This window comes from Sciurus carolinensis, chromosome 9, assembly GCF_902686445.1.
Source record: "Sciurus carolinensis chromosome 9, mSciCar1.2, whole genome shotgun sequence".
In the NCBI taxonomy this organism is placed as follows: Eukaryota; Metazoa; Chordata; class Mammalia; order Rodentia; family Sciuridae; genus Sciurus; species Sciurus carolinensis.
In genome coordinates, this window is record NC_062221.1 from 55,782,428 (window position 1) to 55,809,210 (window position 26,783).

Consider the following 26,783-nt stretch of genomic DNA (forward strand, 5'->3'; position numbering starts at 1 on the left):
ACAAGTTATAGCATCGTTCAGAATTTTTTCTTGTACTGTGCACTTAAAATATTTCCTTCAATAAACATGGATTACATTGATAGTAAGGAAAATATAAACATTTCTTTTCTTTTCTTTTCTTTTTTTTTTTTTTTGGTACTGGAGATTGAACCCAGGGGCGCTTAACCACTGAGCCACATCCCACCCATTTTATGTTTTATTTAAATACAGGGTCTTGCTGAGTTGCTTAAGGCTTCACTAAGTTGCTGAGACTGGCTTTGAAACTGCAGTCCTTCTGCCTCAACCTCCAGAGCTGCTGGGATTACAGGCATGAGTCATCGTGCTCAGCTAATACAAACATTTCTTAAAGATTGTTTAAAATAACCTGTAATCCTAGCTACTTCAAAGGCTGAAGCAGGGAGATCACAAGGCCAGCCTCAGCAACTTAGCAAGAACCTGTCTAAAATAAAAACTGAAAATAAATAAAAAATAAAAACTGAAACGGGCTGGGGACATAGCTCAGCTGGTAGACCCTGGCCTCGCAAGCACAAGGCCCTGGGTTCAATCCCCAGCACTGCAGGAAAAAAATAATAATAATAATAAAATAAAATAAAAACTGAAATGGGCTGGGGATATAGCTCAGTGGTAGAGCATCACTGGGCTCAATCCCCAGTACTGAAAAAAAAAAAAAAAAAGGGTTGCCTGGGTTGGAGTGCGTAGCTCAGTGGTGGAACACCTGGAAGGATCTCCAGCCCTGCCAAAACGAACATACACACAACCTAAACGGAAAAGAAGGGCTGCCTATAAAATGCTCCTTGTCCACCTTTAGGTGAAAAAGAAGCCCTTTTCTCCCCTGCCTCTCACTGGTCCCCTGTCCAGGGGCTGTGAGGCTGCTCCCCTGCTGCTGCTTCCTCTCTAGTTCCAGTACCGCCCTCACGACTACCAGCCCATCCCTACCTCCTCTGTGCACCAGCATCACTTTGGAGGCAGTGGGAAGCCAAGGTATTGATAAGGAGAGGTCACCCTATCAAAGCACATGAGCTAAGGAGTGTTAAAATAAATAAAAGCATATTCACATTCATCACACATCTCACTGATGTGGTACCCATGGGATTTCAAAGAACTCTTCACAGACTTGTCTTCCAAACCCACACAGCAGCCCTGCGAGGTAGGTCAGTTTTGTTCCCTTCTGTGTGACAGGTACTGTGCAGAATTTGGCACAGGGAGCAGAGAGTCCGAAGTGAGGTCTGCAGCCCCCTCCTGGCCTTTAAGATGCATTCCCGAACCCCTGAGGAGTAGACGCACTTGCGTGATGGGCAGCAGAAGCGACAGGTCGGAACAAACGAGGCCCCGGGATGCAGCCAGACAAAGCACTAGGCTGTCGGAAGCCTGGCTATTTCTGACTTGTCCTAGTTAGGGCCACCCTTCCCAGGATGGTTTTATAATCACAAAGTCATTTGACATTCTGCAATGTGACATCCGTAGGACGCTGCTGAAAATAACTTTGGTTTTTCCATGCCTTTTGAGCTTTGAGGAAAAGCTCAGGTGAAGCTTTCAAAGAGGCTGTAGATGTAGCTGTCTTGACATTGTTGCTGCCCACGTGTCCCAGCAGCAGTTACATCTGCAACTTGGGACAGAGAATAGGTTGGAAGACTGTCTGAACATTTTCCATCAGGACAAGATCATACCGACATAACTGGGGCCTGGGAAAACAAGAGAGCGATATCCCCGTCAATAAAATCATAGAAATGCCACGTTCTAGTCAAGTACCCTGCATTATATCCTTAGGACATAAAATTATGCAGCAGATGTTTCTAAAGGAATAGGAAAAATGCTTCTGGTAAGTAAAACATCAGGAGCCCCAGAAAGCAGAATGTAAAACATCATTACCATACGGCTTCAACTAGGTTTAAAAAGCAAACAGAAATAACCAAAACTAATTAACAGTGGTTGCCTCTGAAGGACATTAGAGTGGTATTTTTCTGCTTCTGACACTTTCTGTACTTTCTAGATTTTATAAAATGGGCATGTTATCCCTTTGAAAATTAGGAAAGTACAAAAAGTCCCACCGTCTTAAGATAGAATGACTATTCTCTTAGAGGAAATTTGTATTAAATATTTTAGGGTGTCCTAAACCTTCAAGAAAAATGAATTCATAAACATAAAGTAACTGCTTACATCATTTCCTGTCTCTCTTTTTCAGTCCACAGATTAAAAGTTAAGATTATATGGTAGAGTGGCATTTATTACAAAACACAAACATATCCCTGCACTTAAAAAAAATTCTCTGTCTTTATGCACATTTTTTTTCTGAACCCATTGATAATAGACTGTTTACTCCTTAATATTTCTTAATACTTCTGTGTATATTTTCTAAGAACAAGGATATTCTCAATGAAGTTATCAAATTTAACAAATATAAAACATTGACATTGTCAATAGGAAAAAATCCAATTTTTCTTTAACCTTATTTATATTAAGCTCTGTATTCTCAGTTTGCTGAATGATGAAAAGTTTTCTTTTGTACAACAAACCATCGACCTGCAAAGAGCATGGGTGGTTAGGGAGGAATTATGTAACTCTAAGCATATAACACCATTATTTCCTTGGGTTACTGGGTCATGTATCTTTAGGCACATGCCAGTATAAATTTCTTGGATTGCTGAGCAATTTGTTTTAAATGGAGACTATTTTTGGAAAACCCCCTCACTCCCCTCGCTGTGAATAATGAAGTCCCATTAAAACACCAGACCAAGCTGACGATCCGACAACATCTTTGGAAAACCTTGCCTGTGGCTCACCTCTCTGGATGGACAAGGGACCGCAACCTAATTCGGAGGATCCTGAGCTTGTACTTAGGGCCTATTACAGATCCTGTAGAGAATACCAATGAAATTGTTGCCACTTTATCCAGATCTTGATTAAATCTTGCAAGCAGGCTCACTTGATGATATTTCTGAAATATGGCTGGTTCACTGGAAGGAAGAAATAACATTTAAAAATGAGTATAGATGACTAAGGAAAGAAAGCAGCTTTGCAGCCTACAAATCATTGGTTAACAGGCAACCACTTGACCCTATTGCCTGCACTAGCTGACTTGAATGGGTAAAGTCCACCAGTTCCAGGCGACTGTCTAAGTGAATCTACTGACCCCCAAATAACATTAGAGAAGAATGCTGCTTACTATGCGCCAGGTGGTATCCTCAGTCTTTTTTCTTTTTTTGGTACCAGGAATTGAACCCAGGGGGGCTTAACCATTAAGCCACATTCTCAGTTCTTGTTTTAAAAAATATATTTTATTTAGGAACAGGGTCTTGCTGAGTTGCTTAGCGCCTCACTAAGTTGCTGAGGCTGGCTTTTTTTTTTTTTTTTTATTTCAAGCCCCATTCTCCCCCCCCCTTTTTTTTTTTTTTTATTGTAAACAAATGGGATACATGTTTTTTCTCTGTCTGTACATGGCGTAAAGGCATACCATTTGTGTAATTATAAATTTACATAGGGTAATGTTGTTTGATGAGGCTGGCTTTGAATTCATGATCCTCCTGCCTCAGCCTCCTGAGAACTGGGATTACAGGCATATGCTACTGCACCCAACTTGTATCTCTTGACACATCTCTCCCATTCCCTGAAATATTCAGCAGGATGGGATTTTTTTAAATATATATTTTTAGTTGTGGATTAACTTTTATTTATAATTCATTTATTTACATGTGGCGCTGAGAATCCAACCCAGTGCCTCATGCATGGTAGGCAAGTGCTCTGCCACTGAGCCACAACCCCAGCCCCAAGGTGGGGATTTTTTCCTATTTTACAGGTGGGGCAAAAGCTGCTTGAAGAGCTTAAGTTCCCCACATGACAGGGCTTACAAACTCAGCTCTGAGTTCAAAGTCATGTTCTTTCCATTAAACCACATTGCTAGAAACACATGTAGATTTCTAGCCAAACTGGATATTAACAGAGGAGTTACCCTTAAGCACATTTTTTTCCAGTCCTTTCTCTCAAGATGAACCTTAAAATAGCTAAATCTAGGTTCTAGTTCTTTTCCCCAAGTGTGTGGAGATGTTTTCTATACGTGGAACCCCAAAGATCCTAAGAGATATCACTGGGGAGGTTCAGCACAGTCCTTGTCCCTCTGCAGAGTTGGAAGAGGAGGTCACAGAGAACCAAGGAGCCTCCTGGGCTCAGGAACAGTGGGCTTGCTCCAGACACAATCCTTAATTGGGGGGTTTAGTGATGTGAGCAGGCGTCTGTCACCCCAACCCCACTGTAATCGAGTCTGCATCCTGTGCAATACAGAAGGTACCACAAGAAAACTAATTCAGGAAGTGCCCAGATTTTTTTTTTCCTTTTTTTGTTGACATGGGGCATTGAACCCTAGGGCACTTAACCCCTGGGCCCTTTTTACTTTTTATTTTGAGACAGGGTCTATACTAAGTTGCTTAGGGCCTCTCTAAGTTGCTGAGGCTGGCTTTGAACTCTCAATCCTCCTGCCTCAGCCTCCCAAGCAGCTGGGATTACAGGCATGTGCCACCACACCCAGCCCAAATTTTGGTTTCGAAACCAGGATTTCCTGGAGAAATAGTTGATTCCCAGATTGGGGCAGGGAATGTGCAAGGTGAGCCTCGGACAGCCTCTGTGTCCAAAAGGAAGGAAGTGCTCCAGAGAATGTCGGAAATGCTCCATAAGACACAGAATCCCCTCATACCCATTAGGACAACAAGTGTTGGTGAGGATGTGGAGAAATCGGAACCCTTGTGCAATACCAGTGGGACTAGAAAATGATGCAACAGCCATGAAAATGGTATGGCAGTGTGTCACAGAATTAAAATTCTTCTGGGGAAATATCCAGAAGAAATCAAAGCCGGATTTCAAAGAGACACTTGTACATCCACATTTACAGCAACACTACTCATAATAACCAAGAAATGAAAGCAAAATTAGTGTCCATCAGGAGTTAAACAGGTAAATAAAACATGGTAGATACATATAATGGAATATTATGCAGCCTTAAAAATGAAGGAAATTCTGTCCCGTGTACAACATCGATGAACCTTGAGGATATTATACTAAATGAAATAAGCCAGATACAAAAAGACAAATACTGTATTGATTCCACTTACATGAGCTATCTAATGTCGTCCAATTCATAGAAAGAGAAATAATGGTGTTTACTAGGGGCTGGGAAGAGTGAGGAAAGGGGAATTGTTTAATGAGTACAGAATTACAGCTTTGCCAAATGAAAAAGTTCTAGAGATCTAACTCATGATAACATGAATACACTTAACCACTACTGAATGGTACACCAAAAACTAATTAAAGTGATAAGCTTGGCAGGTGCAGTAGCACACACCTATAATCCCAGCAATTTGGGAGGTCAAGCTCAAGATCACAAATTCAAGGCCAACCTCAGCAATTTAGTGAGATTGTCTCAAAACAAAACATAAAAGAGCTGGGAATAGAGATGCAAGGATGGATTAACATATGCAAGTCAATAAATGTAATTCATCACATAAACAGAATTATGGGCAAAAATCACTTGGTCATCTCAATAGATGCAGTGTTTTCTCTTTGACAAAATTGAACACCCATTCATGATAAAAACACTGAAGAAACTAGGGATAGAAGGAACCTACCTCAACACACATGTACACACACACACACACACACACACACACACACACACAATCAACTTCATAGTAAATGGGAAAAAAACTGAAAGCATTTCCTTTAAAATCTGGAACAAGACAAGAGATTCACTCTCACTACTTATATTTAATATAGCCAGAAATTCTAGCCAGAGCAGAAAATAAAAGTAATAAAAACAGGAAAAGAAGAAGTCAAATTATCCCTGTTTGCAGATGATATGACCTATACCTAGAAGATCCAAAAAAACTCCATCAAAAGATTGCTAGAGCTAATAAACAATTCAGCAAAGTTACAGATTACAAAATCAACATATGAAAGTCAATAAAGGAGTTGAGGTTGTGGCTCAATGGTAGAGTGTTTGTCTAGAATGTTTGAGGCACTGGGTTCCATCCTCAGCGCCACATAAAAATAAATAAATAAAATAAAGGTATTGTGTCCATCTACAACTAAAAACATTTTTTTTTAATATCAATAGCTTTCCTACATATTAACAATGAATCTGATGAGAAAGAAATCAGGCGGGGGGGGGGGAATTCCATTCACAATAGCCTCAAAAAAAAAAAAAAGCAGGAGTAAATCTAACCAAGGAGGTGAAAAACCTCTACAATGAAAACTATAGAACACTGAAGAAAGAAACTGAAGAAAAACTCAAGATGGAAAGACCTCCCACACTAATGGACGGGCCAATGTCCAATCAAAATACCAATCAAAATACCGATGATATTCACAGAACTAGAAAACACAGTCTTACAATTCATTTGGAAAAATAAAAGACCCAGAATGGTCAAAGCAATTCTAAGTCACAAAGCAATGCTGGAGGCACCACAATATATGAATCATATTACACTATAGAGCTATAGTGACAAAAACTGCATGGTACTGGCATAAAAACAGACACACGGACCCATGGTACAGAATAGAGAACACAGAGACAACCCTGCACCTTTACAGTCATCTGCTCCGTGACAAAGGTGCCAAAAACATACATTGGAGAAAAGATAGCCACTTTAATAAATGGTGCTGGGAAAACTGGTTATCCACATGAAGAAGAATGAGACTAGATCCTTACCTCATAAAAGAATAGGAACATGTATGTGGGGGTGCCTTTGGTCTCTGGAGATAGGCCTCTTTGGAGAAGCGGGTGAGAACTTGTACTTTTATGCCGCAAATCCCTGTATGTTTTTTATTTGTGCACTTTTGTTTTTTAGTACTGTGAATTGCCTAGGATTGCTTTACTACTGAGCTACATTGTTATGGTTTAATATGAGGTGTCCCCCAAAAGCTCACATATGAGACAATGCAAGAATATTCACAGGTGAGGTGATTAGATGATGATAGTTATAACCTATAGATTAACTGGGTGATAACTGTAGGCAGGTAGAGTGTGGGTGGAAGAAGCAGGACACTGGGGGTTATATTGTGTCCCTGGTGAGCAGAACTCTCTCTGCTTCCTGGCTGTAGCATCTTGAGCTGTTTCCAATATGAATTTCTACCTCATCTTGGGCCCAAAACTATGGCACTGGCTGACTGTGGATTGAACCTCTGAAACCATGAGCCAAAAATAAACTTTTCATTCTCTAAGTTGTTTTTGTCAGGTCTTTTGGTCACAGTAATACAAAACTCATTCAAACATACACCCCCAACCCTTTTCATTTTTTGTTTTGAGACAGGGTTTTGCTAAGTTGCTGAGGCTGACCTCAAACTTGCCATCCTCCTGCTTCAGCCTCTGGAATGATTCGAATTATAGGCACGCACCACCATGCCTGGCCCTTTATGGTTGCAAAATTAAGATTATTTTTTTTATTGACAAATCATAATTATATACATTTATGGGGTATAATGTAAGATTTTGATACATGTATATAAAGTGGAATGATTAAATCAACATAGTTGTTTATTGTTTAAACCTTTACGATAAGCAAGAAAATCTTTTGTAATTAAATATTCAATCAGAGGAAAAATTAGAAGAGAAAAAGAGATGGAGGAAGGGAGAAGGTAAAGGAGGGAAGGAGAGAGAAAGGAAGGAAGAAGGAAGGAAAGAAATCACTTGTGCCAATACATTTGTAGAGAGCCCGAGAGATCAAAAGCCAGGGTAGCAAGTAAACAATATAGTCCCTTATATTTTTTGTAGGACAAGGCAAAGCACAGGCCTATAACAAAGAAAGTAGGTATATTTGGAATTTAATTCCTCCAAGCAAAGAGGGAAATAGCAAATGGCAAACTATTACGGCTCAACTTACTGATCAATTTTAGATTCTGTAGTGTTTCCATTCCTGTCTCTCAATTCGATTGTAATAGAGCCTCTTCTGATGTTCTTGTTCCAAGATATAATGTCCACAAAGTAATGATACACTGCAGAACAGGGAGGGAACACAATAAGAGAGAGGTGGCTCCAACTGCTCCCCTGGATGGCCGACTCTGGAAAGCCCAACATCCCTAATAACTGAGTCTCCTTTTCGCTTCCTCTGGAGTTTCTCTGCAAAGATCCAGGGCAGAATTTTCTATTGTTCTTTTTTCTTCTCTTTGTTAAAGATGGCATGAGTGACAGCAGAGTTCACTGGGATCCAGTCACCATGTTCAGGCATCCCACGTTCCCACCCAATGGACTGAGGCCTCCTGGCCGATCACCAAGTCTGACTGGTTCACTTCCATTCCTGCCCATGTTATGCTAAAATGACCAAGTTGCCGTTTGGAGCTACTCCGTGGCTGACAAGGTCTTCCACAATTTGGGTCATGTCCACTACCTACCTGGCGCACCCTGAAGCCTCCTTCCCAGCCCTGCCACGCCACCCACACCTCCTGCACTAACAAGCTCTCTTTTGCTCTTGGGCCTTCCCTGCCTGGACATCCTTGATGGCCCATTTTGGGTTTCGGCTTAATGTCATTTCCTCCAGGAGACCTTCCCTGGCTCTCAAACTAAGTCAGTTCTCCTTTCTTTGAGTCCTTGTCATGTTTAAACATCCTCCATCTTAACCCATCATGCTCAAATGTACATACAAAGTGAAAAGAAAGTGGTCAATATGAGTACATCTATATAGATATTGCCTGAATAATATCCTGTGGGTTAAAAAACAAGATAGAACTAAAATATACCACAACAAGGGATGATTATTACTTCTAAAACCCCAGCAGTAAACCTTAGAGGCACCCAATAATTCCTCTTGAATAAATGATACGTAATGTGTTCAGAGAACTATTTTTCCTCCTTTCTATTTGCTCCCCAAGCTCAAGTGTGTTTGGGGAAGATAGGGATCCCTACATGACAGTCAGATCTGCTCTCTCTTGGTCAGACTTGCAAGGAATGTGAAAGAGGCTCAGGGAGACGAGGGTCCCATGAAAATAAAGTCCACTCTGGAGTTGCTGTTTCATGGCCCTTACTGTTCAGGGGCTCGCCCCATACAGACCAGGCAGACGCCCAATCCTGGGCTGCCAGGTATGGCTCCAAAGGAAGAGGGAAACCCAGGGATCTGCCTCATCTCTTAGAATGGTTGCTCCCAAGAAAAATGAAAAGGAATACAAGGCATGGGGTCACTTGCCTATAATCCCAGAGACTTGGGAGTCTGAGGCAGGAGGATTGCAAGTTCAAAGACAGCCTCAGCAATTTAGTGAGGCCCTTAGCAACTTAGACCCTGTCTCAATTTTTTTTTCAAAGGGTGAACTGGGGATGTGGCTCAGCTCAGTGGTTGAGCACCCTGGGTTCAATTCCCCATACCAAACAATAATAACAACAACAAAAGAAAAAAGATTGCTAGAAAGGCATACATCTTCCCAGGCAAATCCTGACTGCCTATCAGAGCATTTAATCAAGTGCTGTTCTAATGAGCTCCCATCTGGAATACTTGACCTCTTGATGTCTTGAGTTCATCATGGTAGCCATAGAACTGGGGCTGACCCATACATGTGCCCGTCCCCTGAATTTTCCTAGCCCCAACTTTAGGTCTCCTGAGGAATCAAGCAATTTCCTGGAAGATCTTAGTGATTACGATGGCCACTGGTGATGCTAACACTGATTTATTGATATTTTAATCTTAATAGCCCAGAAGACAGGCATTATTATCTCCATTTATCCAGGTAGTACCCTGAGACCCACAGAGGTCAGAAGACTTGACCAAGGTCACACAGCTATTATGTGACAGAATCAGGATTCTACCTAGGTCTTTCCAGCTCCAAACGCCAAGCTTTACTGTGGCCTTCATTTGCCAAGAAGCAGCTAGGAAGCTGAGGCTCAGTCATCTGCACAATAAAAGGGTAGGTCAAAAACAGTTCACCACTCACTGCAGAAGGGCTCCTTCTCATCTGTGTCAAAGAACGCCTTAGTCATCGGAGGATCCTTCTGCCTTAAGTAGTCTTTCCAGTTGTCAGCATAATAGCCTATAAAACAAGCAGGAAAAACGTAACATGAACACGTATTATATAAACAGGTAACAGAGGACTGAGAACACCGAGATGCCTGCAGCCACCACAGAGACAGCCTTCCCACCATGGGGAGGACCGCAGGGCCTCCAGGACAGAGTCACCCCACTGAACACCATTCTGGCTGGTTGTCTCCATCCCTAAGAGCTGGGGTGCAAAAGGACCCTACAATGGTTTTTACCCCTTTACTGGCTCTTGGCTAACTTGGTAGGGAGATGGGGAGCAGCGCACTGTTTGGGACCAAAAATAGGACTGATGTTTTTCAATAATCACTCATTTTCTACATTAAAACAGATTTAGGTTTAGACCTAAAATAGCATCACTATTGCAAAGCATGGTGCTTTTTATTTTCCATTTTTGGGGATGGGAGGTGCTCAGAATGGAACCTAGGGTCTCATGCATGCTAAGCACATGCTCTACCACTGAGCTACACCCCCAGACTCTGTGCTTTCTTGAAAAACTTTATATTATTAGGTCACTAAGTTGTACCAAATGTGGGCTGGCCAGATAACTATGTCACCAAGCAGATGAATGTCTCCCTTTATATCTATGCCTACAGGAGCCACAGTTGAGTGAGATCCTGTGACTTCTTTCTCTCCTCTAACCTCACTGCTAGAAAATGGCCTCCAAGGGCGGAGGTTGTGGCTCAGTGATAAAGCACTTGCCTACCACGGGTGAGCACTGGGTTCGATCCTCAGCAACACATATAAGTAAATAATATAAAGGTATTGTGTCCATCCACAACTAAAAAATTTTTTTTAAAAAAAGAAAGAAAATGACCTCCAGACTCTGACTTAATTGATGGGGAATGGGACACAGACACTGGTATTGAAAAAGAAAAAAAAAACTCCCTCAGTGATTCTAATGCACAATCAGGCTTAAGAACCCCTACATATAGCATGCCCTGCTGTTTACTTGGATTTTTCCTTTTGGGGAAAAAAATCAGAAAACCCTCATGGCTATCCAGTTTCAACCCTAGGAAATATCCAAGCAGTATCCACGGCACCTTTGACCCCACCCCACCCCTGTACATACACACAAGAGCCAGAGGATGGAGTGAGGGCACCCCCCACCCCAAACCCTGTAGTGAGAATTGAACTAGGGGCACTCTACCCCTAAGCTACCTCTCCAGCTCATTTTACATTTTATTTTGAGGCAGGCTTCCACTAAGTGCCCATTCTGGCCTTGAACTTGCAATCTCCTGCTTCAGCTTCCCAAAAAGTTGGGATTACAGATGTGTGCCACCATGTCCAGCTGTGAGTGAGAGCATTTATGGACACTAGTTAGAAAGGATTACTCAGCAATGTCATCTGGCAGAGGGTCTCTGGTTCCCTGTGAACTCTCGCCCAGCGGAGAGGTTGGACGCACAGAGAGGGTGCGCTGGTCCTCACGGGGGCAGGCAACATAACGTGGCCGTACTCTGGGTAGACTGTGCTCCCTGCTGGATGGAATCCTACACAGTTTGCTCTTCTAACACTTTTGTAATTAAGAGACTAGAAAATTGACTAGAAAAAGCTGCCCAGATTGCTTTTTGTTTTTGTAAAATAATTTGGGGACCCATTTTTAGGCAGCAAAATGGTTCTGCAAAATCTGTGCCAGAGCAGAGAGGGATCGTGCTTTGGACCTACCCAGGACGGGGCAGGACTGCTCCTGTGGTGTGCCGCAGCTGGCGCACTTGGCGTTCCTGTAGTCCCGGTAAGAGTCACAGGGATAGGCGGTGATCTCACAGTCCTCTCTCAGGGAAGCCAGGTACAGGTACACGGACCTCTGGTGGTCACACTTGAAATACTTCATTCCTTGGTTGGAAAGGGAGTGATTCAAGGGTAGAGCAGTCGAAGCATTTAATAGAAGTACATCATATACTGGACACACAATTTATCATGTCTCCTGCGCTGCTCTGAAAACTCCCATGTACTTGATCCCATTTAATCCTTATGAAAAGTCATAAATAAGGATTCATGCTGGCAAGTGGCAGGAGAAAAGATCACACTAAATTAAGGAGTTAAAGCAAATCTATTTTAATTAAGTACCTTGGGGCTAGAGGTGTAGCTTGCAATAGGCAGAGCATGTGCCTACCTGCGCAAGGCCCTGGGCTCCAGCCCCAGCCCGCAAAAAACAAAACCAAAAATAATTTACACTGTGAAATATAACCATTAGATCTAATCAAGTACAGTCTTTTATCTTGAATAACTTGACTCTGCTTCTCCCAAAATAAGCAGTTTGCATATTTCGCTTACTGTCGTAGCTTTAAATCTGAGAATAGTGCCAGGCACACGGCAGATGAGCACCAGGTACTTGGATGTGCCATCTCCAGCAGGTTCTGCTACACAGTGAAACTCCGCGGCCTTTCTTATCTTTCAATGGTGAGGATTGCATCCATAGCCTCACGCATGCTAGACAAGAGTTCCACTCCTGAGCTATACCCCAGCCCTTCTTTTTTCCTTTTCTTTTCTGTGTTTGTTTTTTAGATGGAATCTCATTAGGTCCTCAGACCGGCTCCAAATCCATGGACTCACTCCATCCTCCTGCCTCAGCCTCCTGAGTATCTGGGACTACAGGTGCACGCCACCACATCGGATCTTCTGCCTCATTTCTGCTCAAGGCTTTAACTCAAAGTCTGGTTATTATGGGTTCCCTCAATCTGGTACTGGTCAGTACTAATAAGGCCAATGACTGCAAAATCAAGGGCAAGAGAGTAGTTTTGATTACTGCCACGTTTTTCATTATGTCAAAAGAAACAGGGCCAGGCTGGGGTTGTGGCTCAGTGGTGGAGCACTTGCCTGGCACATGTGAGGCACTGGGTTCCATCCTCAGCACCACATAAAAATACATAAGTAAATAAAATAAAGGTATTGTGTAAAAAAAATGAATCATCAGAAAAAAAAGAAAGCAACAGGATCTGGCAGTGAACAGAGACCAGGCAGGCACCAAGGAACACATGGTGGACAGCTACTAGATGTTAGGAGTCATTGGAAAATACAACTACTCAGTGGCTCTCAAATGCCACTTTTATGGCCAGAAGCATAGCTCAGTGTAGAGTGTAGAGTGAGCACACGCACAAAGGCCTGGATTTAACCCCCAGCACCCCCCCCCCAAAAAAAAAGCTATTTCTGGACTGATGCTGATCTGTGGTGAGATTTTTGGGTTTCAATTTTTTTAAAAAAAGTATTCTAAGGGGGCTGGGGAGATAGCTCAGTTGGTAGAGTGCTTGCCTTATAAACACAAGGCCCTGGGTTCGATCCCCAGCACCCCCAAAAAAAATTTTTAAAAAAATAAATAAATAAAAAAGTATTCTATATAATTAAAAATATGTATATTCTAGCCAAGTGCAGTGCACTACTCTGGAGGTAGGAGGATCACAAGTTTGAGGCCAGCCTGGGCAACTTAGTGAGATCCTATCCCAAAATAAAATAAAAAGGGCTGAAGGTGAACCTTAGTGGTAGAGCACTTGCCTAGCATGTGCAAGGCCCTGGGTTTAGTTTCCAGTAAAAGTATTCTTTATTTTGTGAAATGATCCTGATAATGGATGTATTTTTTTTTGTGTTTTGACATTTTTGTTTCAACATCTCTAGCAATTACAGAAATGCAAATTAAAACTACACTGAGATTCCATCTCACTCCAATCAGAATGACAATTATCAAGAATACCAGTAACAATAAATGTTGGCGAGCATGTGGGGAGAAAGGTACTCTTATTCATTGTTTTGGGACTGCAAATTGGTGCAACCACTCTGGAAAGCATTATGGAGATTCCTTAGGAATCTGGGAATGGAACCACCATTTGACCCACTTATCCCACTCCTCGGTCTATACACAAAGGACTTAACAGTATACTATACTACAGCATACCATAGTGACACGGCCACATCCATGTTTATAGCAGTTCAATTCACAATAGCCAAACTATGGAAACAACCTAAGTGTCCTTCAACGAAGGAGTGGATAAAGAAAATGTGGTATATATACACAACGGAATATTAGCCATAAAGAAGAATGAAATTATGGTATTTGCCAGTAAGTGAATGGAACTGGAGAATATCATGCTAAGCAAAATAAGCCAATCCCAAAAAACCAAAGGCTAAATGTTCTCACTGATATGTGGATGCTAACCCAAAACAAGAAGGTTGGGGAGGGGAGTAATAGAAATAGATTGGACTGGACAGCAGGGAACAGAGAGAAGGGAGAGAGGAGGGGAATAGGAAAGACAGTAGAATTACTTGGTCATAATTTTTCTAACCTTGTATTTCTATACATGACCAGGGTAACTCCACATTATGGATGACCACAAGAGTAGGAACCTAAATAGAATAAGTTATACTTATATGTATGTATATGCTGCCAAAATATATTCTACTGTCATGTATAACTAAGAATTCTTTTAAATAAAAAATTTTTAAAAATTTGCTCTACTGGCAAGTAAAGTATCCCAACTTTGTTTCAAATATTTTAAATCCAGAAACCTATAAATTTTATAGATTAATAGAATCTATAAATTTTATATTGAAATAAAACAAAATCAGAAATACCATATTGGGTAGGAACAGCCTACGTGCTTCGTATAACATGTTGCTAGCTCTCACAATCCTGTAAAGTAGGCAACATTAGTCCTATTTTATAGATGGGAACGCTGAGGCACAGAGAATCTGAGGCCCATGCTAATAAGGGCAAAGCTGGAATTCTGCCACCTGTGGTCTACGTGACTCTCAGATCTATCTGTTGCACTGCTACTGAAGTTCTCAAAATACTGTCTTCAGACCAGCAGAATTAGCATCACCTGGAACTTCTTAGAAATGGAAAGCCCTGAAGGGCTTGCAGTTGTTGGCAATCTATGATTTGGTTTGGTGTTGGAACTGAACACAAGGCCTTACGCATGTCAATGCGATCTGTGTTTTAACAAGCCTTCCACATGATTCTGATACACGCCGAAGTTTAAGAACCACTGCTGGGCTGCAGAATAGAAGAGGATGGGAGTATGCGGCAGGGCAGAGGGGACAAGGGTGGGGATGGCACACAGCCTTAAATCTTAATCAAGGACTGAACCTGAGATTTTCTAAGATGCCACAGTTCTTGGTGACACATTAGCTGGACCACAGGATGAATTCACCTCTTTTTTTTTTGGGGGGGGGGGTGTGCTGGGGATTGAACCCAGGGCCTTGTGCTTACAAGGCAAGCACTCTACCGACTGAGCTATCTCCTCAGCCCCCAAATTCATCTCTTACTAGAAGCCCAATGGCAGTGTGAAAGCACCCTGCATGGGGACCCTGCAATGGTCACCAACATGGAGGGCCAAGGAACCAGGATCAGCTGATATGAAAGTACAGAAGGGACTCAAGAGTTATGTGAGGAGGGTTGGGGGTGTTGCTCAGTGGTGGAGCACTTGCACAGGAGACTCTGGGTTCAATTCTCTGCAAGCATGTCACTCACGGCAAACACACACCCCTCTGAGGAGGAAGACCACATAAGAAAATGTATGAGTCTGCACTGCAAATCCCCCCATGAGTATATCCTCCCTGGAATTGACCTCCGGTCTAAGTGGGCACCAAAGGGCAGCAGCTTCTTGGAAGTGGATCACTTCAAGAGTGAAGATTCCCTAAACGGATCTGGGCTGTTGGGTGGAGTCCAGGGTATATACAGTCAACTAGATCAGAATTTACCCTTTCCACTTTCAGGGTGAATTCTGAAGTCAGAAATACAGATGAAAGAGGGGTGGGAGGGGTGGGGGGGAAGGGAAAAAATAACAGAATGAATCAAACAGCATTACCCTATGTAAATTTATGATTACACAAATAGTATGCCTTTACGCCATGTACAGAGAAACAACATGTATCCCATTTGTTTACAATAAAAAAAAAGAAATAAACTTGACCATTTGAAAGGCAAAAAAAAAAAAAGAAATACAGATGAAATATTTAAGAAAAAAAGGGAGCCTGAGATGAAAATCAGATGACATATGGCCCAACCTAAGGGAAGGTACCTTCAGAGAGCCCTCAAAAGAGTGACCATGGAAAGACCCGCCAGAGGACATCACCTGATGACATAGAAGCAGGAAGGGGAGAATTTTAAGTGAAGGCTTAGTGGAACCAGAAGCTGGAGACTTAGGGAAAGCCGAAGCTGGGAAAAGGACCCTGGGCATCTGGGATGGGGAGGCTGCTGGCGAACTTGAAGAAGTCACCTCCAGCAAAGCAGTGGGGGTAGAAAGTGGGAATGTGGGGGTCAGTGAGGAGATGGAAACAGAAATGAAGACCCTCACTGCATGGATTTGTCACTGAAAAGGAGGAGAAAATTTCAGTGGTGGTCAGAGAGTCCCTACAGGTTTACAACAGAAGGCAGTAAGTCCAAGGCAGAGGAGAGGAGCCACTGAAAAAGGAACAGGAGCAGACACTAGGAAAAGAAGGCACTGGGGAGTGACTTGATGGAATGTGAGCCTCACCATGGTCCAACATGGGTAGCCCTGCTTATGCCATTTCAGCCGGATCACTTGCAAACACTCTGTCATTCTTGGGGCTGTATTCGACTACCTTTTCATGCCAAGCCCATCCTTTTTTTGTGGGGGCTGGGCACCAGGGATTGAACTCAGGGGTACTCGACCCCTGAGCCACATCCCCAGTCCTATTTTGTATTTTATTTAGAGACAGGGTCTCACTGAGTGCTTAGTGCCTCGCTTTTGCTGAGGTTGGCTTTGAACTCATGATCCTCCTGCCTCCACCTCCCGAGTTGCTGGGATTACAGGTATGACCATTCTTTTTCTAGAATCATTTCCATGGTGGTTTGACTTTCTCTAGCAGTGACAAAATATATATTTAGAGTGCTAAAGGGCTGGATATTAAAATCTGTCCTCCACTTCACTTTTTTAAGTTGTAGGTAGACATAATATCTTTATTTTATCTACTTATTTATTTTTATGGGTGCTGAGGATTGAACCCAGAGCCTCACACAAGCTAGGCAAGTGCTCTACCACAGAGCTGCAACCCCAACCCCACTCTTTTTTTTATTTGTTCTTTTTAGTTATACATGACAGTAGAGTATATTTTGACATATTTATACAAGTATGGAGTAGATCTTATTCTAATCAGGATCCCAGTCTTGTGGTTGTACGTGATGTGGAGGTTCACTGTGGTCTATCTATATAGGTACACAGGAAAGTTAAGTCAGATTCATTCCACTGTCTTTCCTATTTCTGTCCTCTCTACCTTCCCTTCATTCCCCTTTGTCTAATCTACTGAACTTCTATTCTTCCCCTCACCTTGCCCACATTGTGGGCTAGCATCTGCATTTTGGAGAGAACATTTGACCTTTGCTTTTTTGAGATTGGCTTATTTCTCTTAGCATAGTAGTCTCCAGATCCACACATTTTCTGGCAAATGTCATAAAGTCATTCTTTTTTTATAGCCAGTATTCCATTGTGCATACAAACCACATTTTCTATATCCATTCATCTGTTGTTTTGCACCTAGGTTGATTCCATAGCTTAACTATTATGAATTGAGCTGCTATAAACATTGATCTCCCACTTCACCTTTAATGTTGCCCTCCAACTCCTTATTTTTTGCTTTGAGGAGGTGATTTTGCAATTTATAATTTATATTTAAACCACTGCTATCTTCTCAGAAAAGTTTGTTTTCTATTCAAACTGTGAAGATAATATCAGATTTTTTAAAATGTGCTTTTCAATCCATTATTTTACATAATATAAAGTATCTGTACTTACCTCCAAATATCGTTTGAGGGCAACCTGGTTGATCCAATCCTCCATTTGGATAGAAGTCTATGTTTCCTAGGGGTTCCCTGTAGCCCAGTGCTAAAAGAGAACACACTATGCTTTCACACTGCTTTGACCTGTTCACATCTCATAGCTCACCTGCCTGCCAGACATAGGCAGGATTTGTATGATTGTTGTTGTTATCATTACTATTATACTTTTTTAAATGTTTTGCCCAAAGTTACCCAGTTACTAAAGCAGGAAGTAAATTCCACTATCATCTATTCCATTATTAAGTGATTGGGCAAATGGTGATGGAATTTAATTCCACTATTTCTAAAAAACATAGGGATTTTGGTTACTCATTCACTGCAAGGATGATAAAATCATGTTATTTTCCTTATATTTGGCTGGGCCCCTCCAATTGTCATGACTTCCTGAGTCTTGAATTTGCATTGTATAAATCTTTAATGAATAAGAAATAGGAAAAATTCATTTTTACTTAGTAGGCAAAATCTTTTAGAATTTGGGATCCAGGATGATAAAAAGTATGGAAACAATTCTAGAAAATGAGGTTCTAAAAAATTACAGATTTAATAACTACTTGTTTTCTTTAACCATGTAACCCTACAATAATCAGTAAAATGCTTGATTAAAATATTACTGGGGTCTGGGGTTAGAGTGCTTGGCTAGCATTAAGGAGGCCCTGGGTTCAATTCCCAGCACTACCACTGAAAAACAAAACAAAACAAAAACCTGTAAAAGACTATTGATAAGCTGAACATGGTGGCTCACACCTGTCATCCCAGCTACTTGAGAAGCTGAGTCAGGAAAAATGCTAGAGTTGGGCATTCAAAAGCAGCCTGGGCAACAGAGTGAAATCCCTGTCTCAAAATAAATAAATAGAAGATTTTAGATCTGTATGTACACATGTAAGTGCACATGTATACATAGTGCATCACGGTAATACTAATAGCTAGTATATAGTGAGAACCTACATGTCTCTGTGGTATGACACAGATGCTTTATAAACCTTTCTTCTAATGTTCACAATGTCTGCAAAGTGGTCACTGGCAAATTCAGATGAACTAACTAAGATGACAACAGAGGCTCAGAGGACTTAAGAAATTAACATGACATCACTAGAAAGAACAGAACTTGGAATCTGAGTCTACATCGCCCTGACTGCAAAACTTATACTCTTTCCTTCAAAATTCACGTTCCAAGAATAAAAAGTGAATTTCTTTATTCCATGCAAAGGACACTGCAGTACTGCACTTAAGTAAAGTTCATACTTGCACTTAAATAAACTCCCTAATAATGATGCAGATGCTTCACAAAGAGGTGCTCCTTTTAAGGCAAACAACTGTTAAATGCCACACTAGATGCCCATGATAGAGGGTCCAGGTTGGTTTGTTTTGTGGTGCTGGGGATCAACTTCAGGACCTCGTGTATCCTAGACAAGCTGCACTACTCCTGAGATGCATTCCCAGTCCCAGGTCAAGGTGATCGCATCATAAAGAAGGTACATGATTAAATGACCACCAGCTCTGTCCTCTCTGTCCTTCTCAAACTCCTACATTACTTCCTCTCCCAGACATCGGCATATATTAGACACCCATCCTTGAACATCACCCCAGCCCACAAGGCATATGCCAGCAATCCATGATACAAAACCAGCACCTCGAAAGACAGAAATGGCCTGGAAGATTCACAGAGAGCTGGGAGCTGTTGGTGCGTGGGTTGCTGTGTGGAAGAACACACACCTCAACTAATCTTTCAGCTTAAGGAAATAATGAGAAGTAACCAACACACCCAAGAAATCATGCATACAAACCCAGTTGTGCATGTGGAAACACTGTCCACATGGCATGCAAACTGGCCTGCCTTTGACTGGGCACAATGGTCATTTTAAGATAAAAGACTATGGGAAAATGATCCCCACTGCAGCATGGATCCTGCAGGCCTGGCCACACCCACTTCCCTTCAATGTCTGCCGATTTGGAACCCTGCCTGGTAGGAAGAGGGCATCTGGAGGAACCTGCTCTGCCCATGCATGACGATTCCCCCAAGGGGGGTTCTGTGGGTCTGGGGGGCCACTGACCCACAAAGACAGGAATGTTACCATCAGTGTCAGAGTGGATGACGTCAACGAACTGCGCATCGCTGGGATCTAATCTGTCCTGGGGAGGCCTCCCGTTGAATAAAGGGCCCGCAGGGTCGAGACCTGGAAGGAAAACAGAGTGGCTTGGCAGCCCCACGCCATGAGTCACTGGCACTGGGCCTTTGATGCCTCCCAGGGAGGAGGGTTCACAGGCTGCAAGGCCCCCTCGGGTGGGTGAGCACTCACATTCCCATCCTGCTTTGTCAGGACTCCTTTCCACAGCCCCGTAGCTCTTTCCCACAGTAGATGGTTACCGTGATCATGGCCCTGGGACAGTGCCTGACTCCAGGAGGAGACACAGCTCATGCAGAGCGCAAAGCACAAGGGGGTGGGGGTGGAGGTGGGGGCAGGGCAGGGCAGGGCGGGGCGGGGATACACTAGCTCCCGAGGAAAAAAGCACCAAGGTGTGCATAAAAGAGAAAAAGCAAATGCTGTATCTTATTTTATCTCATTTTAGGTGATCCAGAAACCTCATTCAGTCCTTCCTTCTTGTTATTAATAAAACTCCTTTACAACTTCACTGGTACTCATATCCTAGCTCATTAACTTGCATTGCAAACCTGTGAGGAGGCAGGGCAGCTATTATGATTCCCATTTTATAGGTGAGTGAACTGAGGCTGGGGAGATCAAGCATCTTGAGGAGAGTCCAGCCTCTCAGTGCAACCTCCTCTGGCTGTTGAGCTCTTGGTTTCTGTTCTTGGCACAGAGCTTAGCAAGCTCAGAAGGAGAGGGCAAAGCCTACTGGTGAAACCAGGAAAGGGCCAGGTTATCAGCACCTGTAGAAACTAAGATATCACCCACTCCTGAGTGCCTGGACCAAATTCTTGCCCTTAATCAATGTTAGCTGGGTGTTTCTCACCATCACTGTGAAACAACTGGAAAAACAGGGGAGCAGCTCATATGATATTATAACCACAAAATAAAAACTTAAAAAAAAGGGGGGGGGGAGCTGGGGAGATAGCTCAGCTGGTAGAGTGCTTGCCTTGCAAACACAAGGCCATGAGTTCGATCCCCAGTACTGCAAAAAAAAAAAGGCACTTACTAGAGCCCTATGTGAAGTGAAGAAGGTTTTAAGGGACATCCCCCATCAAGCTTTAATCTATGAATATCACTTTAAAAATTTTTTGTTTTGGGTGCTTAAGGTTTGAACCTAGAACCTTGAACAGGATAAGTCTATGCTCTAATACTGAGCTATACCCTAGTCCCTACAAATGTCATTTTAGTTGACATCTCCCATCCTCCCAGGTTACATATAAAATCCAAGTTGAGCATCTTTTCCTCAACATTCCTGGTTCTAGCTTCAGCCTCTCCATTTCTCCTCTCCCAATGCACTTCTGCTTCCTGGAGCCATTTATTTATCTGCCCCCTTTCCTTATCTTCTCTCTCCCAGCCTTTCTCTTCTATCCTCTCCCAATTGAAACTGGTGTGGGAGGAGAAGGGCCAGCACCCAGGCACCCAAGACCACAGGCTGTTCTCCATACAACAGGAAAAACTCTATAGCCTTAGAATTTGTCCCCCACCAGGAAGCTCCTCCTCCCTCCTCACATCAGACAGCACTACTTCCTGTCTAAGAAAATGAACGAGACAGAGCCCCAGTTTACAGCAACCTCCAGCTCATTGGCAGAGAAAACACCTAAACCAGGGCAATTTTGAGAGTGATGAGGGTACTGTTCATAATTATACCAAGGCAAGAGGTACAAACCAGGACCGTCACAAGCAAACTTGGACTTATAATATCCATAGTGATATGCCATAGCAAATGATCTGCTGACAATGTCAGTCAAAAAATTATAGTAAAATTGGCCCAAAATCTGCACACTCGCCAGGCATGGTGGCTTATACCTGTAAACCCAGCAACTCAGGAGGCTGAGGCAGGAGGATTACAAGTTCCAGGTCAGCTTCAGTAATTTAGTGAGACCCTAAACAACTTAGCAGAACCCTGTCTCAAAATAAAAAATAAAAAGGGCTGGGGATGTGACTCAGTTGTTAAGAATCCCTGGTTCAATCCCCAGCACAGAAAAACAAAACAAAACAAAAGAAAACAAAACACCAAACCTGCACACTGTGTAGACAGACCTAACACCAACAAAAAAAAACCCATATAATTTATGCAAGATATCTAAAATATTGTCATGTCCATGTAATCAATTAAATAATTAATATTTTTTACATTCTGGTTTTCGTTGTTATTATTCTGTCTTCTAAAACTAATGTGTATTTCACACTCACAACAGATCTCAGTTTGCACCAGCCATATTTCAAGCACTCAGTGGTTACATGGGATGTGAGGTTACTCTATAGTTTCTCGAAGTATGGAGCTCAGACCATCTGCATCTTCTGGTTAAAAATACAGATTCCTGACCCCCAACTCGGGAGATTCTCAACCAGCCCATTGGCATTGTTCCCAGCACCCCAAGGAAGGTTTTACATATAGTCAAGTTTGAGAATAAAATTTAGTGTATTCACAAATGATCCAGGTACTTGAAATGTTTGCAAGTTATTCATCGTCTACCATCCTCTCTTGGAGAAGTTAAAGATAGGGGTTGGGGATGTAGCTCAGTGGTAGAGTGTTTGCTTAGCATCATGAGTGAGGCCCTGGATTCCATCCTCAGCACAACAACAACAAAAAAAAAAAAAAAAAAAAAAAAAAAAAAGAGAGAGAGAGAAGGAAAAGTTAATGAGAAGAAAAACCAAGAGATAGGTGCACAGAGAGGAAGAGCAAAAGGAGGGCAGAGGAAAGAAAGAAATGGAAGAGGCTAAGCAGCCATGGAGACCACCAAGGTAAGTAAAAGGCAGACCCATCCGATCCATGGGAGTTAGATGTGAATTGTATCCTTGGGTTACAGGTCCCATTCCCACCCTGCAACCCAGTGAGTCCACCCAGGCAGCGCAGAGGAAGTGGGGTAAGGAAGGGGAAATGCTTTACTTCCTTAGCTGCTCTTGGGGAAAACCGAGACTAGCCTTGGGACTCAGGGAACATGGAGGTAGAAAACTGAGCTGTGGACGATCCGCTCAGTCCAGGTTACGGGGCAGGCTCACCTGGGCCCAGAGTGAAAGGAAGGCTGGCCTGGGAATTTCCATGGCCAGAGGCAGCACATGTTGTAGGTCACTTTCAAAGTAGTTGTGGGAACTGATTTGCTGGGAGGCTTAGGAGTGAACCTGGCTTGCAGACAGAACGAGACAGTGGTGTGGACTGCAGAACAAATTTTGTTCATTTGTTCATCTCTTCTCATTCATCCCAGGCTCGTCGGTACCTTGAGATCAGCCATGGTGGGAGTTTTAACCCCAGAAAATCAGCAATTGCTACAAATCAGGGCCTGCCTATCTGCCTCTTTTTTTCTTTCCCTTCCCCTCCCTTCCTCTTTCTTTTCCTTCCTTCCTTTCCTTCTTTTCCCTTGTAGATAATGACATAGGCAAACTCAAACCATTTGTCCTTTATATAGGAGGAAAAATTTTAAAGACACATTGCTTTCTAAAAATAGTAATAATACATTTTCAAATTTAAAAAATCACTTTGCTTCCCTAGGAAAGCAGATAAATAAGATGAGGAACCTGGGCCCTCAGATTAGAGTGAATTTTTTCAAAATTGCCAACACAAAAAATGTGACCTAAAATACCATAGCTAGAATTGATGCCAGTCAATGTGGTGTGTGTGTGTGTGTGTGTGTATGTGTGTGTGTGTGTGTGTATGTGAGAGAGAGAGAGAGAAACAGAGACAGAGAGATGGACACAGAGTCACAGAGATGGAGGTGACTTGCCAGGACTAGAGCTGAGGCTGTAGTTCAGTGGTAAAGCTTCCCAGTACCTCAAAAAGGAACAAACAAACACAACAAACTGTGAGGCGTGAGGATGCATTCAGGGAAAGGTAAATGAGAGAGGTTAGAGTCTTGGAAATAGAGAGCCGCCCTTGCCCGCAGCCCTTTGTGAACAGCTGTGGAAAGTTACTAAACTCCAGGTAAGAGATCCCAGCAAGGGAATCTTTGTCTGGGGTGTAACCTGCTGTATTTCTGAGTGTTTTCATTCAGTGTTTGCTAGAAAACCGATATATTTACAGAGTCAGGTCTAGCTACCAAAATTCCTGTATCATTTTTCTACCACAAGACCACTTCTGGGGATTTCGATGTACTAGGTATGTAGTTCAGGTCATTCTAGATTAGATAGAAAGAAGAAGACTCCGTTCAGAGCATAGATCAAATTCCCATGGGACATCGCTGTTTTCCTAGCTATAAGAGAAATTGTCACCACCAATCTTTTCTGTGGCACACAATTTATAAAGTGCTTTACATATATTTTATTAAATATTAACCTGAGGTTAACATTATTGTGGTTTTTCTTTTGCAGAATGGAGTCTATGCTCAGAAAGCTGGCTTCAAACCCAAGGACTAGGATTGCCTGTGTACTACTCCCCCAGTGACCGCCTGGCCCACGCTGCTACCCCACAGACCACAGGAGCCTTACCTGTAATTCTCCCCAGCTGCCCATCATACATTTCTCCAACAAATCCAGATATATGGGCTCCTAGACTTACTCCAATCATATAAATGTTGTCAAGAGAAGCTCCTTCTGCCTGGAATTTTAATAAGTCCATCATTACACTTTGTCAGGAGTCAATTTGGAGAAATTTACAAATTATTGACTTTGGGGGAACATTTCTAAGTGCCTTACAACTATTGTCTTATTTATTGTCACAACACCCCACAATATAAATACTCTCCTTTTCATTATACAGATGAAGAATCTGAGGCCCACAGTTGAAATCATGGGAGAGGTCAGGAAGTTGGAAGGGGGGCTGAGTCCAAACCCAAACTAGTACCTTGCCCTTTATGTCATGGTGAACCCACTCATGCTTTGTTTGTTTGTTTGTTTCCTGGTTGGCGGGGGTGTTGTACTGGGGACTGAACCCAGGGGCAACTTAACCACTGAGCCACATCTGAACCCTTTTTATTTTTTATGTTGAAATAGGGTCTTGCTCAGTCACTGAGACTGGCTTTGAACTTGCAATCCTCCTGTCTCAGCCTCCCAAATTGCTGGGATTACAGGTGCTCACCACTGTGCCTGGTTCGCAGTCACATTTCTGCTAGAAGCTAAGCATAGACATCTCTAAAGCCTTCCAGACTGGGGAGAGGGATGACAATACAATTTGATGAATACTCTTATCTTCATCCTGGCCCAACGAATGAAGTCACCAAGAAGAGGGAAGGAAAGAAGGGCAAAACCTGGGGAGGGTGAACCACACAGTTCATAGGCTGCTGGGATAGCTGGTCCTGAGTCCTTCAAATATTCTCCTTACTAGACTGTGGCTTAGGTGGGGAGCTTGTATAACACCCATGTCACGCTGGGCCATAGTGGTCACCAGACCTTTCCCTCTTCAAAATCTTCCTGATTTCATGCCACTTATTTTTGCTTCTGTTGTTAAAAGGAGCAATGCATGAGATGGATCACTAAACAAAGTTTGACCATTATAAGTCTTTTAGAAACATAAATTATCTCATCGCACCAGTTTTGGATAATTCAATCACTAAACCTCTGGCACTTGTAGCAGAAAAGATAGCTACTAAAGTTGAAGAATCTCTAGACCTTTAAACCAAGAAGCTCCTAGACAGACTGCCTCCTACCCCTAAGACACTTTTATGTGAACTAGAAAAAGAGCTAGGCATGATGGCATATGCCTGTAATCCCAGCGACTCAGGAAGCTGAGGTAGGAAGATCACAAAGTTTGAGGCCAGTCTGGGCAACTTAGTGGGATCCTGTCTCAAAATTTAAAAAAAAAAAAAATGCTGGGGATATAGCTCAGTGGGACAGCACCCCGGTATCAAAAAATTAAATTGAATTAAATTTTAAAAGACCTAGGGATGCAACTGGGTAGTAGAGCACTTACTAAGCAAGCACAAAGGCCTTAGGCTCAATGCCCAGTATCACAAAAGAAAGAGAGAGAAAGCTTCCCCTTGCTTAAGATATTTGGTTGTCATATGTGGGAAAATTATCATAATAAACATAATACATAAATCTACATCTACGAAAATAATGCTGCTCCCTTAAATCAGTGTCCTGTGCAGGGCACAGCCTGCACCACCATACCTGTGGCTCTTACTTAGGGTCCCTCTGCAGCCCTGCATGGGCCTTATTTAGATTTGCAGAATTTTACAAAATAGGCCCCCTGTTCATTGAAGATATCGCTTGGCTTTAAATCTCCAGGTAATTAGTTAGTTTCAATTTGGCTGCAAATCATACAAGAGAAGTCTTTCTTACCAACATCTGGTCGATAAATTCCTTCAAGATGGTGGCTACTTGCTTGGTCTTACTAGCGGCATGGGTGTATATGACAGTTGTAGCGCCTCGATTCCAGTCAACCACAACCACGTTCATGTGTTCTGCAGAGAGCAAAGCCTCTACTAAGTCTTCCATCCAAACTGGAGGGGATCCTGTTGGCCGGAATCCATGGATAATGAAGGTGGTTTTCTTGGTCACATTCAAGTTCCCAAAAGCTGTTGAGTTGATGATTTGGGCGCAGGTCTGGTTTCTCTTCGTATAGAGCATCAACCTCACGTGCAGCCCTGTACCCACTACCGCACTGTGAAAGCTCAGTCTGGTGAACGAAGGGCATGTTTCATCTGTGTCTGAAAATAAAAATTAGATGGCATCGTGACACCAAGACTGCAAGAGAGGGCTGTCCTCCACTCGCCGAGTGCTTAAGTTCCTTACAGCACTGGGCAGAGGGCTGGATCTAGCTGAATGAAGCTGCAAAGTCATTTTGGATTGGTGCTCAGCAGTAGCAACCTCTGGTTTCACCTGGAAACTCTTTTTCCAAATCCTACCCTCCTTCAGGATCTAACCCAAGAGTCACCAACGAAGCCTTTTGCAACCCTCCCAGACATAAGCACT

At 42.6% G+C, this 26,783-nt stretch overlaps 1 protein-coding gene across 3 annotated transcripts in view; it reads right to left on the reverse strand.

Moving 5' to 3' along the window:
* Positions 1-679: 679 nt before the first annotated feature.
* The window catches only part of Liph (lipase H), a 43,543-nt gene continuing 17,439 nt past the window's right edge, over positions 680-26,783 (reverse strand). Inside the window, exons 2-10 of one of the 3 annotated variants that reach the window (XM_047564592.1) lie at positions 26,151-26,518; positions 24,360-24,468; positions 19,863-19,964; positions 17,747-17,836; positions 11,667-11,834; positions 9,901-9,996; positions 7,866-7,977; positions 2,781-2,954; positions 680-1,682 (exon numbers count right to left, since the gene is read on the reverse strand). In XM_047564592.1, the coding sequence (XP_047420548.1) occupies positions 1,595-1,682; positions 2,781-2,954; positions 7,866-7,977; positions 9,901-9,996; positions 11,667-11,834; positions 17,747-17,836; positions 19,863-19,964; positions 24,360-24,468; positions 26,151-26,518 (1,307 nt within the window). In that variant the 3' untranslated portion in view covers positions 680-1,594. The remainder of the gene's footprint in view (positions 1,683-2,780; positions 2,955-7,865; positions 7,978-9,900; positions 9,997-11,666; positions 11,835-17,746; positions 17,837-19,862; positions 19,965-24,359; positions 24,469-26,150; positions 26,519-26,783) is intronic. The other 2 variants (XM_047564593.1, XM_047564594.1) reach the window with 2 other exon arrangements.